This window comes from Lemur catta, chromosome 10 (assembly GCF_020740605.2).
Source record: "Lemur catta isolate mLemCat1 chromosome 10, mLemCat1.pri, whole genome shotgun sequence".
In the NCBI taxonomy this organism is placed as follows: domain Eukaryota; kingdom Metazoa; phylum Chordata; class Mammalia; order Primates; family Lemuridae; genus Lemur; species Lemur catta.
In genome coordinates, this window is record NC_059137.1 from 21,870,459 (window position 1) to 21,890,681 (window position 20,223).

The following is a 20,223-nucleotide window of genomic DNA, read 5'->3' on the forward strand; positions in this document are numbered from 1 at the left end:
TCATCTCACTCCCATAAACTACAGAACTTTTCTGTAAATATAGCAATATTGTCTATTTTGGGATTATATGCATACATACACACCTCTAGTCTCAATGTAGACTATATAAATGGCATGAGAATTCTTAAAAACTCTAAATTAGAAGTCTAATAATCACAGGCCAGGCATGGTGGCTCACACCTGTAATCCTAGCACTCCAGGAGGCCAGAGCCCAGCTGACACGGCGAGACTCTGTCTCAAAAAAAAAAAAAAAGTATATCATATACACATATATACATGCCGTGTGTGTTCTCCTAAACAATCTATCATTACCTTAACAATCTTTCTAGGGAAGATACAAAGAAGGCACAACTAGATACTCAAAATCAAGAAGTGGGCCACAGAGTTCTTCTGAACAAAGATTTTGCAATGCCAAGAAGCTAACCCAACAGGTTATAAAAACTGATAACAATAAAAACAGATTAACAATAGGATCAATCAAATGAAATTCACTGATGATTTCTGGGAAAGAAAATAAGCAAGATTTGTAATGAAAGCAGGTAAGCCTTGAATCACAAGAATCATAAGAGTGACCCTAAAACTTAAGTCTTTTTAAGGAATAATTGGAGAGATATCTAATAGCTTCTAATTGATTCTCCTGATTACAGTTTACTTAAAACAGTGATGGATGGGTGTGGTGGCTCATGCCTGTAGTCCTAGCAGTTTGGGAGGCCAAGGTGGGAGGACCACTTGAAGTCAGGAACTCAAAACCAGCCTGGGCAATAGTGAGACCCTATCTCTACAAAAATTTAAAAAATTAGCTGGGCATGGTGGCACATGCCTGTAGTCCCAGCTACATGGGAGACTGAGGCAGAAGGGTCACTTGAGTCCAGGAGTGTGCGGCTGCAGTGAGCTATGATTGTGCCACTACACTGTAGCCCAGGGAACAGAGAAAGACCCTATCTCAAAATAAATAAATAAATAAAAATTTAAAAAGTGACAAAAATCTTAAAACTAATCAAACATTTCCTTTTACATAAACATATAATGTACACATCAGGCTTAAAATATCAGCATTGCCTTTGACTCCTCCTTCCCTGAGGAGAGAACTTGTCTCACCTCTTTAACACCTGCCAGCCCCCACCAAACTCATATATACACTTGTGTGTCTTCCACTGAACCAATGATACCACTGATTATAAAGTGTACTATTACTTTACATAACACTAAGGAAACAAAAAAGCTGCCAATTAAACTATTATATATAATTCAAGGTAAGATACATACTGATATCAGAGATGTAAAAATGTAAAACATGGCATCTCAGAATCAATGAAGTACGGTATAAACCATTTAACCTAGTCAGTGCATAGGTCCCTTGAAAAATAGGGAAACTAATTTTAGTTTCCAGCACCAGAGAGAGGAAGGAAACCAGCTTCCACCTTGTTTCCTCACCTTCCCTGGTTAGTTGGTTCCCATATCTATTTGTAACGTGGTCCAGGTGACAGAGGACTGCAGCTGTTCTGTGATACTTCCTTTAACTTCCTCTCTACTGCTATTACCAAATCAGTAGCTGCCATTCCCAGACTCCCCACCCTAAGCCCACATAAAACCCACACAAAAGTGGACTTTCCTGCTTCTATCACACTTGTCCAGACTGGTCAAGAGGTAAGAGCAGCAGGCATTTTGAATAGCAGGCGTCACCCCTCCCTCCCTCTCTACCCTCCATTTCAGCAGGAACTATGTAATAGGTCTTGTAAGAAGAAAAAATTACAACAACCCTGGAGGTAACCTCACTGGGGGCCTGAGAGCCTCATGTTATGAAACTATTAGAGGCCGGCCCTCTGATCCCTTCTCTGGATGTGTTGAATTCAGCAGAATGCAAGTGCTAAACCCAGAAGGGGCAATGGAGCTCACGTTGAAAAGGGACATTGAGCCAAGAGAGGCCAAACAGTAGACCAAGACACTGTTCTGATTGTAGAGAATATATGTTATGCTGTATCCATTCCATTAAGCGTAATAAATCTCCTTTTTCTTGAAAGGCAATAATGTTGGGAGATTACTTCTGGTTCCAGCTGACATAAAGAAATTCACTCTACACAGCCTAAAATGAGTGTGTTTTTTTAGATAGAGGGCCCTCCAACAGCCAAGAGCCTGGACACCCTCTCAAATCCATTTCTATTTCTCTATTTTCATTGCCTTACTCATGAATAATGTAATATTCTAGCTAGCTTTCCTGCCTCCTCTCTCTACAATCTTACAAGCCATCCTACATTCAGATGCCAGATTAAACTTCCTAAACCTCATCGATACCCATATCACTGCTCTCATTTTCCCCTTTGTTTACTATTACTCTCCTGCTTTTAAAATTTTCCAGCGGCTCTCCACTGAATATAGTTTAAAATTCAAGCTCCTAAACTTGGCAGACAAGACCTGGGGCTTAGTTCAACCATCTTTCCCCACACCCTCACATCCACCCAACATTCCAGTCAACCTGAACAACCTGAGTTGCTCAAGTTCGGTGGGAAATAACAAGCCCACACCCTATCATACGTACACCACATCAAACTCCATGTAGTTCTACCAAACACAGTATCTCCACAGCCTTTGCTTATGTTGTTCCCTCTGCCGAAGAATGTCTTGCCCAGTTTTCCTTCTTGCTAATTGCAACATCCTCTTGAGATCTTATTTCAGTTGTTTACCTCCTTTTGAAAATCTCCTTCCCTGAACCTTTACCCTGAGCTACATGGCCCTCCTGTTGTGTTTCAAAAGCACCCTGTACGTGATTTATCATACCACATTTCACAAGGAACATGACTGTAAATTTGATTTACTGTGTCAAGTCTTGGACCAAATGATATCACAGGCTCCAAGATGTCTAGTAAAACCTTATAAAATAAACATCTCACAGCTAAAGCAAAGATCTTGGCAATGAGCTGTTTGTTCTGCTGATGCTGATAATGTCCTCCATATTTTCTCTGTCATTCAGTGCTCTTTCTCTTATATAAGCTCTGTCCAGAAGGTAGTAATCATACCACACATTCACTCATTCACCAAATATTTACCGAATGTCTACAATGATTATAATAAAATGAATGAAGCAGATTTTGTCCCTATTCTCAAGGAGTTTTCATTCCAGCAGGGAAGACATTAAACAACCATACTTATAAATTAATAATTTAATTACAAATGCTGTTAAGTGATGTCAAGGAGATGTACAAGACTACTAATCCAATGGTCAGTCCCCATCTCATGGGAACTATCAGCCACATTTGACACAACGAATCACTCCCTGTCCTCCTTGAAACACTTTCTTCAGTTGGCTTTCATCTACTCTTTCGGTTTCTTCTTACCTTACTCTTCTATGCGGGTCTTCTTCTTCCCAACCTTTTAATGTTGCGATGGCCAATGGTCCTTTCTCTTCTATTCACTCTCTAGATTTATACACCATCTATAAGCTTTATACACTATCTATAAGCTGATAACCCACAAATTTTCACCTCTAGCCTGGAACTCTCTCCTGACCCCCAGACTTGCAAGACCAGCTGCCTAGTGACCATCTCCACCTGAATGTTCAGTCACAATGCTCCCGACCAAATTCGTAACCTTGCTCCCCGACCAAATTCGTAACCTTGCTCCCCAACATGCTCTGTCTGCAGCTTTGCCCATCTCAGTTCCTGAAAACTCCACTGTACTAGTTACTAAAGCCAAAAATCTTGGAGTGGTCCTTGACTCTTCTTTTTCTCTCACATCCTGTATCCAATCCATCAGCAGATCCTATTGATTCCACCTTCAAAATATATCAGAATCTGGCCACTCTCTACCACCTTTACTGCTATCATCCTGGTCATGGCATCCCAAATCTGTCCCTAGGTTACTGCAATAGCCTCCCAACTATTTCTCCCTTTGCCTCCCAAGAACCTAGGCCCATCAGAACAGCCAGAGAGATCCTTTTAAACAGTTACATTTGATAGGTCCCTCCTCTGACTGAAACCCTGCAACAGCTCCTCATTTCACTCAGAGTAAAGGCCCAAGTCTTGGCAAGGACCTATGATATCTGACCCCCATTTCTGTATGGACATAATCTTATTGTTTCCTACTACTCTCCCCTCATTCCAGTGACACTAGCTTTCTTGTTCTTTGATCTACCAGGCATGCTTGTCCACAGGACCTTTGCACAGGCAGCAAACAGATCCCCAAGACTAAGTCCTTTATCTCCTTCAAGTCTATACCCAAATGTCACCTTCTCGAAAAGGCCAAACCTTTCTACCCTATTTAAAATTGTAGCTTTCCCTCCCCAACACCTGACACTCCCAATCTCCCTTATTCTATTTTTTTTCACAGCATTATCACCTTCCAGCATAGTATAAACTTATTCATTATGTTAATTGTCTATTGTATCTCTCCCAATTAGACTGTAAATTCCTTAAGGGCAGAGGTTCTTTTTTTTTTTTTTTTTTTTTTGAGACAGAGTCTCGCTGTGTTGCCCGGGCCAGAGTGAGTGCCGTGGCGTCAGCCTAGCTCACAGCAACCTCAAACTCCTGGGCTTAAGCGATCCTACTGCCTCAGCCTCCCCAGTAGCTGGGACTACAGGCATGTGGCACCATGCCCGGCTAATTTTTTTTATATATATATTTTAGTTGGCCAGATAATTTCTTTCTATTTTTTTAGTAGAGACGGGGTCTCGCTCTTGCTGAGGCTGGTCTCGAACTCCTGACCTCGAGCAATCCACCCGCCTCGGCCTCCCAGAGTGCTAGGATTACAGGCGTGAGCCACCGCGCCCGGCCCAAGGGCAGAGGTTCTTATCTATTTTGTTTTCTGATGTATCTTAAGCAAATAGAACAGAGCTTTACACATAATACGTGTCCAATACATTTTTTAAAAAATTGTTTTTAGAGAAGGGGTCTCACTATGTTGCCCAGGCTAGATTTGAATCCCTGGGCTCAAGCAATCCTTCTGCCTCGGCCTCCCAAGTAGCTGGGATTACAGGCACATGCCACTGTGCCCAACTCAATAAATGTTTATTGTATGAATAAAATTTAATTCTTGGAGTCAGACTAGGCTTTACATTACTTTCAAATTTTTTTACTATGACCCACAACAGGTAACAACAAGTAACACTTTTACCAACATGATTAAGAATACAGGCCGGGCGCAGTGGCTCACGCCTGTAATCCTAGCCCTCTGGGAGGCGGAGGCAGGTGGATCGCTCGAGGTCAGGAGTTCGAGACCAGCCTGAGCGAGACTCCGTCTCTACTAAAAATAGAAATAAATTATCTGGACAACTAAAAATATATATATAAAAAAAAAAAAATTAGCCGGGCATGGTGGCGCATGCCTGTAGTCCCAGCTACTCGTAGGCGAGGCTGAGGCAGTAGGACCGCTTAAGCCCAGGAGTTTGAGGTTGCTGTGAGCTAGGCTGACGCCACGGCACTCACTCTAGCCCGGGCAACTAAGCAAGACTCTGTCTCAAAAAAAAAAAAAAAAAAAAAGAATACACACATATATACACTAACAAACATACATTCATTTTTTACTTATGTATGACATTTTTATATGAAACAAAAGTTTATGAAACAATACTGACCCTTCCTATGTGCAATGCTGTCTAATATTTTCTATTCTATTTCATCAGAAATAAAGCAAAACAACAATAACAAAACTCTGGCTGCTACCCACTAAATCAATTTCACAATCCACTAAATTGATTTTGTGCCTCACTAAATTGATTTCTGATTCACTAATGAGTTTTGACATATAGTTTGAAAAATATTGGAGAAGTGCCTTTTTCACTCTTATCTTTTTCCCTGTTGCAAAGGATATCACTCTTTAGAAAGTCTTAAAAGAACTGTATCTGCTACAGAAACATAAGGGAAACAAAGAAGCAATAAAATGTGGTTCTGGTCCCACAGTGGGCCAGGAAAGAAAGGAGTCTTGGTCAAAATGCAGAAGAAAGGAATATAAGCAAATTTATTCCTAGAGTCCACAGAAGGAAGGAAAGATGATGACTGCAATCACCAATTACTCCGAGGAGCCACTCAGCAGCATGCCCCAGTGCTCCTGAAATTCCACAGCCCCTTGTTTCCCAGCGTCTATACCACAGGCCATGGGATCTTTCAATAATGTTTGGAGCTAAGGAAATTCCTGGATGACAGAACATAGCAGAAGGGAAGCAAAAATGAACTCCCAGCTTGGTGTGGTGGAGCATGCCTATAATCCTAGCTAGTTGGGAAGCTTAGGTAGGAGGATCTCTTGAAGCCAGGAGTTGAATGCTGTAGCATACTATAATTGTACCTATGAATAGCCACTACACTCCAACCTGGGCAACACCAGTTTCTAAAATAAAAAAAAAAAAGAAAAAAGAAAGCAATTTCTCACATGTTCCTAAACTAGAACTATGGATATGTTTTATACTGCTGTATGAGCCAGTTCAGTTCAAGAGTATCCCTACAGGTATAATAATATTTTGCATAAATGCTAGATTAAATGTGCTTTGAAAGGCTAACTTCTACCAATGCAGCACACACTAGGTAAAAACACCAAAGAAGCATCCCCAGTACCCTGCACAGTGTCTGCCACGTGATAATTGTCCAATAAATTGGATGATGAATGAATAAATAAAATAAGGCCAGAAGAAAGAAGAATGGGAATAAACAACATACTAATATAAGGGTCCTTAGGGAATATAAGAAGATGTTAAATGACATGACTGAGAGAATCAGGAAAATTCAGAATGATGGAAATCTTACAAGATAAATGACTTGGTTTTTCAAGAAATAAGTGGCAAGGAAAAAAAATTAAATGTAACTACTTTAGATTAAAAACACGTAAGAGATAGAGCAAACAAATGCAATGTATGGACCATGTTTAGATTCTGATTTGAATAAATCAATTGTAAATAAAACATTTATGAGACACTTGAGGAAATTTGAATGCTGAGTGAATATCTGATGACATTAAGGTATTAGTGTTAATGTTTTTTAGCTATTATAATCATTTTATGTTTTTTTAAAAAGAGTCCTTATCTTTAAAGACATACTTTTAAATACATACTTTTAAAGATATATATTGAAGTGCATACAGATGAAATGACAGTATGATGGAGATCTGCTTTAAAATAATCCAGTGGGAGTAGAGGTGGGAATGGAGGAGGATGGAGGCACGCAAGCTGGTGAAACCAGATTGGCCATGCAGTGAAAACTGTTGAAGCTGATAGTTCACATTATATTATTCTCTCTACTTGTGTACGTGTTTGTACATATGTTTAAAATTTTTCACAATAAAAGTTTGAAAAATATGTAATAAAGGGCTTTAGATATTATTTATAATTCCTAATTTTATGTAAGGGGAACCTAGGCACAGAGAGCTACTGCAGTTCACACAACTGAGAACAACATGGTAGAGGCCGGGCACAGTGGCTCACATCTGTAATCCTAGCACTTTGGGAGGCCAAGGCAAGAGGATTGCTTGAGCCCATGAATTCAAGACCAGAATGAACACTTTGGTGATGATCCACTTCCACTTAATAATAAATACATTTCTTATACTTTTCTTAATAACATTGTCTATTCTCTAGTGTTCTTCATTGTAAGAATACAGTATACAATACACATAACAAAAAATATGTCTTAATCAACCATTTATATTGTCGGCAAGGCTTCCAGTCAACAATAGGCTATTAGTAGTTAAGTTTTGGGGGAAGTCAAACGTTAGCCTTGGATTTTCAACCCCTCATTGCTCACGGGTCAACTATACAATGAATTAGATACTCTATAGCGTTGTCTAACTACAATCAAACTATAAATAAACAATAAACATTTTTTAAAGCATGGGCTCTTAAAAAATCAAGGGAAATCTACTGGCAGAGAATACAGAGAAGAGAGGAGAGGGAGAACACAGTAGAATGAGAAAAAAGAAACCAAGGGTGTAAGAATTAGAAAGGAAGAAATAAATGTCATTATAGATTATATGATTACCTACTTAGAAAATCCAAGAGAATCTAGATAAATTATTATAATCAACAAGATAGTTTAGAAAGGTAATTTTCTGTAATTTTAAAATCCAAAAGCATTTCTATATGCTAACACCAAATAGAAAATATTATTTTTTAAAAAGATGCTATCTAGAATTGTGGCTGCCCCAAGATGAGAATGTTAGAATGGGCCTTTCCTTTCTCAGTATTCCCCTGCTCATATGAGTCCTTTATAATTCAATGACTTCCACATCTCTCCCTTCTCCAATTTGTAGCTTTTAAAAAAGGAGTTTGTGCTTTTGGCTAAAGATTAATATTAAAGTTTTCTCTGTCTCTCTGTCTCTCTCTCTCTCGCCTTTTTTTTTTAAGTGATGGGGTCTCACACTGTTGCCCAGCCTGGAGTACAGTGGCATGATCTTAGCTCACTGCAGCCTTGAACTCCTGGGATCAAGGGATCCTCCTGCCTCAGCCTTCCAAGTAGCTGGACTATGGGAACACGCCACCATGCCTGGCTAATTTTTTAGTAGAGACAGGGTCTTGCTATGTTGCCCAGCCTGTTCTCAAACTTCTGGCCTCAAGTGATACTCCCGCCTTGGCCTCCCAAAGCACTGGGATTACAGGCATGAGCCACTGCTCCTAGCCCTAAAATTTTCTCTTATACTATCTCTTCTATATTAAGAATTCTTATTTGGTACCTATAATTCATATTCCCAGGTAGTCTATCATAATCCACTTATATTTAACCACATATATCACAGGGTTATTTGCTTGCCGTTATTTCTTTCCTCTTCATTTCTGAACCCTACCTTGAAAAAGTCTCTGTCCTAATAGATTTGCTCTTTGGTAAAGAGCCCTTTCTGGAAGATTTTCCTCAAGTGTGGTAGCATATCCACATATCTTCCTTGCATCTTGTCTATAAATACTGTCTTGGCCAAGTCCCTTCCTATCAACGTATAGATGTTATTCCTCTGACTTCTTGATTCTGGCACTGAACATAACATATATTCTGCCTGAAGGCTTGGAAGATTTTCTTTTTATCCTTGAAATAGGATGATCCTTGAAATTCTGAGATTCTACCAGATCTTTTGCCTCCCACCCCCCATAAATCCAGCCTCAATTTGGTAAACCTTTCAGTCTACATACATATGTAAGTCTTTCTTCAGCTCAAGGGAATTGTCTCCTATTGTAAGATTAATTATTGGTTCTCTTCTATCTGTTCTTTTTCCAGTCCTCCTTCTGGGACTCCTGATATAAGCCCAGGCATATATGCAGATTCCTCTTTCATCTCATAGGGTTCTAGCACTCTGTGAACCTAGAAGAATTCATGCGAAAGTACAGATAATCTAGCTTTTTATAAAGGAAAAAGACAAAGTTAGCAAGAATACAAGAAAGTTTAAAAGCATTTGTTGGGGCTGGCGTGGTGGCTCACGCCTATAATCCTAGCCCTCTGGGAGGCTGAGGTGAGTGGATCGCTCAAGGTCAGGAGTTCAAGACCAGCCCGAGCGAGACCCCATCTCTACTAAAAACAGAAATAAATTATCTGGACAACTAAAAATATATATAGAAAAAATTAGCCGGGCATGGTGGCGCATGCCTGTAGTCCCAGCTACTCAGGAGGCTGAGGCAGTAGGATGGCTTAAACCCAGGAGTTTGAGGTTGCTGTGAGCTAGGCTGACGCCACGGCACTCACTCTAGCCTGGGCAACAAAGTGAGACTCTGTCTCAAAAAAAAAAAAAAAAAAGCATTTGTTGGGAGGTGTGAGGAGAAAACAAAAGTATGAGAATCTACAGAATTTAGTTAGGTTCCAAAGACAAAGATGGAAAAAGGGTTAGGGAAATACAGTTTCTCCTGGTGGCCTTCAGGAGATTCTTCAAGTGTTCCAGTGGTCAATGTTTCTCCTAGAGCTACTGGCTGAAGACTCAGTCATGTAGTCCAAGTCAAAGCTGGAAGATGATTGAAAAGGGTCTTATCCTATACAACAAAATTTACCTTGTTTCCCAACAGACAAATTGAAGTTACTTTTGACTGTCTACTCACTCCCTCCTTACCACACCCAGGATGTATCTCAGAAGTGTCAAGAACAATAAGTGAAAATCTAATAAATGAATTTTTGTAAGTGCATACCTGTTTTAGGCCACAATGCATTGACTGCAATTTCACCTTTAAATTCTTCTGCCATTCCAAGCACACACATAGACATACCATACTTAGCAATGGTATAAGCTGAAAGGAACCAAAAAGAATAATAATTTAATTAAGAAACAAATTAATTTCTGAGTAGAAATAACCAAATTCTATTACTATTGTTTCCCTGATATATTTTTAGTAATGAAAAATATATAAAATATAATTTTTAAAGGTACTATTTTTGAAAGAACAGTTTTTATAGAAGTAACTGAATAAAGATGTACTAGTTTTATATATTTCCATTCTAATATTTGATTAAAAGAAAAGAGACAGTAATAAACTTTCATTTTCCTTAACAGTATGAGGGTAAATTACATTATTATTTCTTAATCTGGTTTTTCTTTTCTTTTTAAAGAATGAAAGTGATTATTTAAAGGGAAACTACTGTTATTTAAAAAAAAGTTGCAATTTCATTTAACCTAGTCAATTACAGCAGAATTTCTTTTAGTTTTGCTCTGCAGGTTTCTATTCCAAGTGTCTTTCCAAATGTTAGTGAATTATGTTGAAATAAAAACTAAGTACTAACTGATACAACTACTTTAAAGGAGGTACCTATACATAAATCTTGCTACTTAGCCTATTCCCCACAAATCATTAGTTTGCTATGACAGGTAAAGTATTTCATGAATAGTTTTTAACCCACTTTATTGAAGAATAAATTACATATAATAAAACACACCCATCAGGACATAAAAGACCTTTCTGAGATGATAGAAATCCATATCTTGATTTGGTTATTAGCTATACAGGTATATACATTTGTCAAAACTCATCAAACTGAACCATTAAGATCTGTGTGTTTTACTGAATGTAAATTATACCTCAGTTTTTAAAATTACATATAAAGGATTAAGAATCTAGGACCTCCAAAAATGATATTATGGATTTGGCATAGAAAATTCAATATTGGATGCTATATACAGATTGTGACTGTATCATAGATACACAGATTTAATTCAAAACAAATTAACCACAAACCATCCCCTCACCCTACCACCTACCACAGTGCTGTTTGAACCACATTGGATTTAGGTTCAGTGGTGGGCTGAGATTAAGGATATGAGCAATTTTACTCTTTTTCAAATAAGGAATACATGCTTTAGATCTGAAAGTGAAAGAAAACACAAGTCAACTTAATTGCTTTCTAACAACTTCTCTACTTTTAAAAGTTACATTTTAGACTACTACTACAGAGCAACCGAACTTGCTCGGTGATTTGCAGGGGACGTTTTGTTTTGTTTGTAGGGTACTTTTGTTTGCTTTCTAAAATGAAGATAAGAGAAGCAACTGATTTTCATCCTTTGAAACTCAGCTTAATAGCCTGGCAACATGATTTGCTTGATGAAAATAAGCAGACACATTAGCCTTTTTTTTTTTTTTTTTTTTTTTTTGAGATAGAGTCTCTCTCTGCCATCCCCAGTAGAGTGCAGTGGCATCATCATAGCTCACTGCAACCTCGAACTCCTGGGCTCAAGCAATCCTCCTGCCTCAGCCTCCTCAGTAGCTGGGACTACAGGTGTATGCCACCATGCTCAGCTATTTTTTCTGTAGAGATGCGGTCTTCCTCTTGCTCAGGCTAGTCTTGAACTCCTGAGCTCAAGCAATCCTCCCACCTCGGCCTCCCAGAGTGCCAGGATTACAGGCGTGAACCACCGCACCTGGCGTACATATTAGCCTTAAACCCAGCTCAACCACAACCGTCCCAAATTCTCCCTCCTCAACACACACACACAATTTTCAGAAATAGTTAATGTACTTGTCAGTTAGCACTGTGGTAAAGAACACAGGTGTTCAAGTCAGACAGACCTGGGTTCAAATCCTGCTTCTGCCCTTTCATTGCATGACCTCAGGCAAATTATACAGCATTCTAATTCCTAGTTTTCTCTCCTGTAAATGTTGGTAATACCTGCTACCATCTAGGATTGACCAAGGGATTAAACTTAGATGATATAGATAAGACACTTAGGATGGTACATACTCTAAACATGAAAAAAATAATCACTATTATTAGTATTTCATATACTGATTTATTTCATATTATTAGGCATAGTACTTTTACTACCTTGGGACTATAATTTAGTAATAGAACTTCCAATACATTCCCAAATTTAATTTGCACCAATATAAACTGCAACATGCCTTTGAGCAATATATAGTTTTACTTTTAAAAAGTTACTCATAAAAGTAGGTAATTTATTTTATAAAAGATTCAGGCCTAATATTTTAAAAATTTTAATTAAGTTATAATATGTCATTAGCTAAATAACATATTATACTTTAAATAATTTATAGCTTTATTTTAACTTTATTTCACTTTCAATGACTTCTAACACTTTGAACTAGTCCATTCTTATTTCAAGTCAGTTTTTTTATTACCAAATGTACAACACTGGTGCTACCAACCGCAACATCATTTCAAACTTACAAACCAAATACAATAAATATCACCAAAAGGTTTTCTGTACATATTATTTTTCCTTTCCAAAGGTGCTTCATTTTTATGGGGGTGAGGTGGAAAGGGGCAAACAATATTACACCTGGTTCTCATTAAAACAGTGAAACTGAACCTCAAAGCATCAGTAACAAACAAACTAAATCTATTCCAGGAAATAAAACCATATTTTACAATCAAAGGAAAGAGCTCATTACATTTACATCATAAACACGAACTTTCCTTTCATCTATTAGACAAAACCTTTCCATCTGCACCTTGCCAGCCTGACCCTCAACATTGCTAATCTTACATCAGATGTACCTGTCATGGCAACATGTTCTATATCTTATATAGGGATACTTATCCCTTCAGCTTAATAAAATAGTTAAGTTTATTGAAAACTGACTGTGTGCCAGGCACTACATTTATTACTTTTCATGAATTATTATACTTAGTCAGGGTTGCAAACTCAAAGGCCTATAGGGCATTTGCGTAAATGAATAAAGCAAGCTGGGAATAAGAAAAATCAACTATTCAGAAATGCAATTGAACTTTATTACTAAACCTCTATCAGTATTTAACATGATACAAACACATGTAATACTGAAGAGTATATCCTAAATTAAAATTGAAAAATACAAATTAAAATAGAAACATTTCATTATGAATTTTAATTTTATAACATATCTTTCACAGAGGACCAAAAACCTGACATTTTTCTTTGACCCAAAGGTCAATGTCAGGTCCTTCACCTAACATTGCAATACAACTTTAACTGGGAGCAAGATTTAATTTTATTTAGTGTTATTTTTTAAAAATTATCTGTTCATAAAGGTAGGAACTTTCAACAGTGAATAGAATCTTTTTATTTTTAGGGTATCTACTCCTCAGATATTTGTAGATCTATTATTCTAACCTACTCATATTTAGTTTTTAGCACTTTAGTGTCCAACAGCTTATAACTTCTGTTTGTAGTTCTTCAACTATACTAATAGTATTCATGGAGAAAGATAATGGAACAAGGTTAGTTCATTTTCCTATAGCTTGAAATCAGGGTTTTTTTGTTTTGTTTTGTTTTGTTTTTAATTGAACCTTCAAATCTAGAAGTGTGGTTTAGGCCATCATGTTCATTTCTGGAAAACGACCTCAATATAGGAAAGTGGACCAGACTGCTCTTGCCATATGGCCTTCCAAAGACATAATTTCACAAGGAAAGAGTAAAGAGAATCATCCATTTGTGTATATATATAAGCCATAATATCAGCTAAAAAGACGAGTCTATAGTTATGATTACCAATTTTGACAAATCTACATACAATTCAATATTTTACTTGTATTAATCAGCTCTTGGAAAGATAATATGTCCATTTTTAACTTTTTTAGCAGAGGGCAATTCCTAGTAAACAATAAAATGAATGAATTTAATTTCTTCACCTTTGCAAAACATATCTACATTAGTTTAGATTTTAATAAGTCTAAAGTTAACACTATAGTGGCACTGTCTATAGTTATGATTAATAACTTTGACAAATCTACTATAAACTTCCAAAGACATTTCTCAATACCTAACAAGTCATTTCCTGATATTCATGTCATGGGTACTCAGTCTAAAAACTTTTTAATCACATCAAAATTCTCCTGATACCATAAATAATTTTAACCAGGTAGATGGTATGGGTTGAGTAACCCTTATCCAGGGTTGGGTTATGAAGTGCTTGGGACCAGAAGTGTTTCAGATTTTGATATATTCACATTATATTATACTTACCAGTTCAGCATTCCTAATCTGAAAATCTAAAATCCAAATGCTCACTGGAGCACTGTTGAGTTCATCATATTGGTACTCAAAAAGTTTCACATCCTGGAACATTTCAGATTTTCAGATTAGGGATACTCAATCTGTATATTTATATCTGTGGCTTCAACATCTATAATAGAAACTGCCACAAATTATTAAACTTATTCACACAATGTGCCCTTCTGAGCTTTAATTCAGCATGCAGAGTGGTAGTATTCTTGGTTAGGTGTGTATTTTAAAACACTCGTTTAAATAAAGTGTTTGCATTTAATTGAAATTCTTTCACAAAGTTTCCAGCTGCAAAAGATTTTGATGCCCTGATAATTTTTTCATGTAATACATAACAATATCACACAGCAACACTGCCTATTTTATTTGAAAATAAATATAAACCCTATTGAAAAATGAGTCCTTTTTCTAGTTAAATTTTTCATCACGATCCTTTCTACGTGTTTACTATAATTCTCACTATGGTTTGATTCAATATGGTTTCATTCAGTAGAGACATACCTCACATATTGAATTTGTAGAAATATGCCTCACATCTATAAAGAAGTAAGCTCTCACCCATTTTACTTGAACATACGGCCCTCTTGGCAAAAGTCTCATTTTCCCACTTCAGATAGAGACATAATTATGGGAAATATTTTACTTTCCTCTTTCATATAAGAAAAACAACAGTGTAAGCACAAGGAATAAATGGTAACTTTTCAGCCTGTCCTCAGCATCCAGAAGACAAGACATCTCATGCCCCATCACATAAGGCAGTTGATACTCTGGCATTCAGCTAGAGCAGCTAACTGTTGCCATATGGGAATCCTGCCTATACGTGGCCAGATTTTCCAGCATTTCAAGAAAAGCTGGAAATCTGGAGTTTTCTGTAAATCTTCTATTTTTTTTTTAACATTGGCAACTAATGAACTGTCGAATGTAGGTAACTAATGAAAACAAATTTTTTAACACTGTCTAGGCCAAGTTTTGCAATTCCAACAAAACACATCTGAGGGCAAAATTCAGGACTCTCACTTACCAACTTATACATTTAACCTTCATGACCAACCCTATAACATATTCCTTTATTTTAGCCATTTTACAAATGAGGAAATCGAATGTGCAATAGGGTTAACTTACTTGCCCAAGGTCACAAAATAGCAAGTTATGAGGGTTGGGTGTTAAGATTTGAATCCAGACAGTCTTACTTCAAAGATTAAGCTCCTAACCACCTGTTCTGTGTATAACAAGATACATATAAGGCAGGGAAGCAAGCTCTCCACCGATGTATCCTTATATCCACATGGAAAATGATAGAACCTGAGGGTACATATACAAATAAGCGTGGGCACAGTGGCTCAAGCCTATAACCCTAGCACTTTGGGAGGTGGAGATGGAAGGATCACTTGAGTACAAGAGTTCAAGACCAACCTGGGTAACAGTGAGACGTTGTCTCTACAAAGAATTTTAAAAATTGGCTGGGTGTGGTGGTGTACGCCTCTAGTCCTAGGTACTCAGGACAAGGCAGAAGGATCTCCTGAGCCAGGAGTCTGAAGTTGCAGTGAGCTATGATGAGGCCACTGTACTCTACGTTGGGTGACAGAGCAAGACTTTGTCTCAAAAAAGAAAAAAAACTTAGGTTTTAGTATGTAAGTAGCCATAAACTCACTATGAATCACACTTTAAGGTAACAAACAGAAAGGCTAAGGCTATCTTGGGCATCATCAGGGGAAATGTAGAATAGAGAGTGAAAGATGTCACTGTACTCTAGCCTGGGCAACCCAGCCAGACTCTGTCTCAAGAAAAAAAATTAAAAATTAAAAACAAACAAAAATAAAAACAAAGAAGCAAATAAATGGACAAATAAAAAGGTGGATTGCCTGACTAATCCAGAACAGATCAGGATATATTCTCTTTCATTCTATAATGCCCAAGATAGCATTAGCCTTTTTTTTTTTTTTTTTTTGAGACAGAGTGTCGCTTTGTTGCCCTGGCTAGAGTGAGTGCCGTGGCGTCAGCCTAGCTCACAGCAACCTCAAACTCCTGTGCTTAAGTGATCCTACTGCCTCAGCCTCCCGGGTAGCTGGGACTACAGGCATGCGCCACCATGCCCGGCTAATTTTTTCTATATATATTTTAGTTGGCCAGATAATTTCTTTCTATTTTTAGTAGAGACGGGGGTCTTGCTGTTGCTCAGGCTGGTCTCAAACTCCTGACCTTGAGGGATCCACCCGCCTCGGCCTCCGAGAGTGCTAGGATTACAGGCGTGAGCCACCGCGCCGGCCTTTAGCCTTTTTCTTGGTTACAGTAAAGCATGATTCACAATGAGCTTACTGTTATTTATATACTAAAACGTAAGTCTTTTTTTTTTTTTCTTCTTTTTTGAGACAGGGTCTCGCTCTGTTTCCCAGGCTAGAATGTGGTGGCAAAATAATAGCTCACTGCAACCTCAAACTCCTAGGCTCAAGAGATCCTCCTGCCTCAGCCTCCCAAGTAGCTGGGACTACAAGTAGGCACTACCATGACAGCTAATTTTTTTTAATTTTTGTAGAGATGGGACCTTGCTATGTTGCCCAGGCTGGTCTTGAACTCCTGGGTTCAAGTGATTCTCCCACCTCCACTTCCCAAAGTGCTCGGATTACATGAGTGAGCCACTGCACCCAGACCAAGTCTTTTTTTCTTTTTTTAGAAGAAGAAGGAGAGACTATTGTTAGCTTGAGTAATCAGAAGAATATGAAAGACACAGTATATATATATAAGTATTTATACATACAAATATTTGAGAATGTTTGAGCTACGCTTTAGTTTTTATTAGATTCACAGAGAAAAAGAACACCTAATAAAATTATTTAAAATACTGTCTACTGACTTTGAAATACTTTTAGGCTCTTATAAGGATTGACTAGATTTTAAACTATTAATTTAGTTCAAATCTGTTTACTACTAAGTTCTCTGAGAAAACACTGCAACATCCTCCCATACAAGTCTTTTTTCTCACTTACGTAAGGTAGGTGCCTCTGGTGTTCACATTCATCATCAAATCCACTCTCTTTGTAGGTGTTTCCAATGTGTTGGTCAAGCTAATAGCACTGGCATTATTCACCAAAATATCAATTCCTGTTTTCAAAATAATTTCATTTTAATATGTCAGACTTTTTATTGTAAAATTAAAAAGTATTTACCCTATATATTTGACAAACTCAGTTGATTCACAAATATAGTCATGTACCACATAATGACATTTCAGTCAATGACAGACTACATATACAATGGTAGTCCCATCAAGTGATAGTACTGTATTTTTACTCTACCTTTTCTATGTTTAGATATATTCAGAGACACAAATACTTACCATTATAGGCACTGTGTTACAAATGCCTGCAGTATTCAGTACAGTAACATGTTGTATGGGTTCATAGCCTAGGAGCAATAGGTGTGTAGCAGGCTAGACTATCTAGGTCTGCGTGAGTATGCTCTACAATGTTCACACAAAGATGAAATTGTCCAGCGATGGATTTTTCAGAATGTATCCCTGTCATTAAGCAACACATGACTCCACTTCTTTTAGATAATATGACTGACCAATATACCAGTGTAAGACTGGTAGCTGTATCAAAACAGCACCTGCATGAGTTTCACTGGCACAATGGAGATACAGGCAATCTCCAGAGCTCCAAGTGAGACTATAAGGAGGCTTAGTTCTTAGTGGTTTGTAGCTTCCACTCTTATCTGTTCTCTTACCTCCTGGTCTTTCCTCCTTGTCTCCATGAAACCTTGGGTCAAATTCCTTAAATTCTTCTCTCCTCTCTAGCATGTTCTGAAGGCCTGTCCCACTTCTAAGCATACTAGTCTCTCTTTCCCCCAAGACCCCTCACTTCAAGGGAAGGGTTCCTTTCTGGTCTTGGGAACTGAGAAAAGAAAAAGACCTAGAGTTTCAATGCCCTAGAGGCAAATCATCAAAGTGGATCAATTTTGTTTTAATGACTCACACACACACACACACACACACACACACACACAAATCTAGAATAACTATTATTTCTGCATCTTCTACCCAGTTCCTATCCATATACAACATATTTTGTTTATAGCTAAATGTTTTGTGAAACATTAATAACATTAAATGAAAATGGTAAAATATAAAACTATGTCAAACATTTCCCTTATTTCTACATGGTCTTCAATATTCTTTTTAAAGGGTATTTAAAGATGGTAGTACAACAATATGAACGAATTTAATGCCATTGCACTGTACACTTAAAATGGTTATAATGGTAAATTTTACTATGTGTATGTATTTTACCACAATTTTTAAAAATTAAAAAATACATGTAAAAAAAATTGGCACTTATCCCATCAAGTAGAAATATCACAAAATTTCTGATTCTGGGGTTGGACTGTTGTACAATGAACATCTTTCATGATCCTTTTCTACCCCCCCTCTTTCCAAATATGTGGGTAATGATTTAAATAAGCTTATTAAATTCACTAAAATATTTCAGTCATAAGCACCCTTTCTTCATAGATAGTAACATTATAAAATTTTGATCACATCCTCAGTTCTCAATTTCCATATCCTTTGTGTAGAGTTTGTGTTGTTAATGTTTTCTCAAAATGCATCCTTAGAATAACTCTAGATTCAACTATATTGCATTTTATAGCTCCATATAACAAAACTCAAACTTAAGTAAATCATCTGTGTATCAAAGCTCCAGGTCTTGTGACTATTAACTTTCCAAAATGAACATTATGACGATGGTTGCTTTCGTAAGTGGCAAAGACCTATGAAAAGAATTTTCAAATCCAGGACATGCTTCTCAGTCCACAAAGCTGAGAGTTGCTGAACCACATCATCATGAGATAATCACTGTGTGGCTACTCTATACAAGGCACTCTTCTAGGGCCTAAGAAACAGGAAGATGATATTCACTAAAGGAGAAGCCAAGTAGGAACAGAGTATATTGAGTGCACATCTGGTGAGATGCTGGACTGATGCGTATATATACCACCCATGTAGAATCACCCTACTCAGGGAGATGAAGCTAGTGAGGACTGTTCCAATCAACGGATGCCTTGGGCAAAGCCAGACTTTACTGACATCATCTCTCTCATTTTGGGATAATAAGTGACAAGTATCTTAACAAAGCAAACATCTGAGCCTGAAAGCAAAGAAATCAGATAAGGAATGCTGATATGCTCATTTGGCAAACTGTATTTGACTTAGCCATGATAGAGGGGAAAAAAGGGTCCAATTACAGAGACAGGTTAAAATTTCTAAACTCAGGTGAGCCAGATTACAATGGATCAGGAAACAATAGTGGGAAATGATACACAAAAGCACATATGTGCCTGTTGAAGGAAAAGAAAAAGTAGAAGGAAAGAATGTTTCTTTGCTTTACAAAACAGCATCATTTACTCAAGGCCTGAAAAACTCTGAAGATGAAGGAAGACAAGGTGATAGAGAGTACCATGTAACAAAGAACTCTAAGGGCACAGGTTTGAAAATGTCATCAACTGTTTCAGAACTTTATTAGCGACAATTCTCCAGCAGAGACAAATATCAGGACAGGGTGGGTGAGGTGGCTCACACCTGTAATCCTAGCCCTCTGGGAGGCAGAGGTGGGAGGATTGCTTGAGCTCAGGAGTTTGAGACCAGCCTGAGTAAGAGCAAGGCCCTGTCTCTACTAACAATAGAAAAATTAGCCAGGCATGGTGGTGCACAACTGTAGTCCCAGCTACATGGGAGGCTAAGGCAGGAGGATCGCTTAAGCCCAGGAGTTTGACGCTGTAGTGAACTACAATGGTCTCACTGCACTCTAACGAGGGTAACAGAGCAAGAAAAAAAAATTTTTTTCAGGACAA

General features: G+C 37.6%; 1 protein-coding gene across 1 annotated transcript in view; it reads right to left on the reverse strand.

Moving 5' to 3' along the window:
- Nucleotides 1–20,223, reverse strand: part of HSDL2 (hydroxysteroid dehydrogenase like 2) — a 54,955-nt gene that overhangs the window by 19,531 nt on the left and 15,201 nt on the right. The window contains exons 4-6 of the mRNA XM_045563618.1: nt 17,364–17,478; nt 11,140–11,243; nt 10,076–10,174 (exon numbers count right to left, since the gene is read on the reverse strand). Of these exons, the coding sequence (XP_045419574.1) occupies nt 10,076–10,174; nt 11,140–11,243; nt 17,364–17,478 (318 nt within the window). The remainder of the gene's footprint in view (nt 1–10,075; nt 10,175–11,139; nt 11,244–17,363; nt 17,479–20,223) is intronic.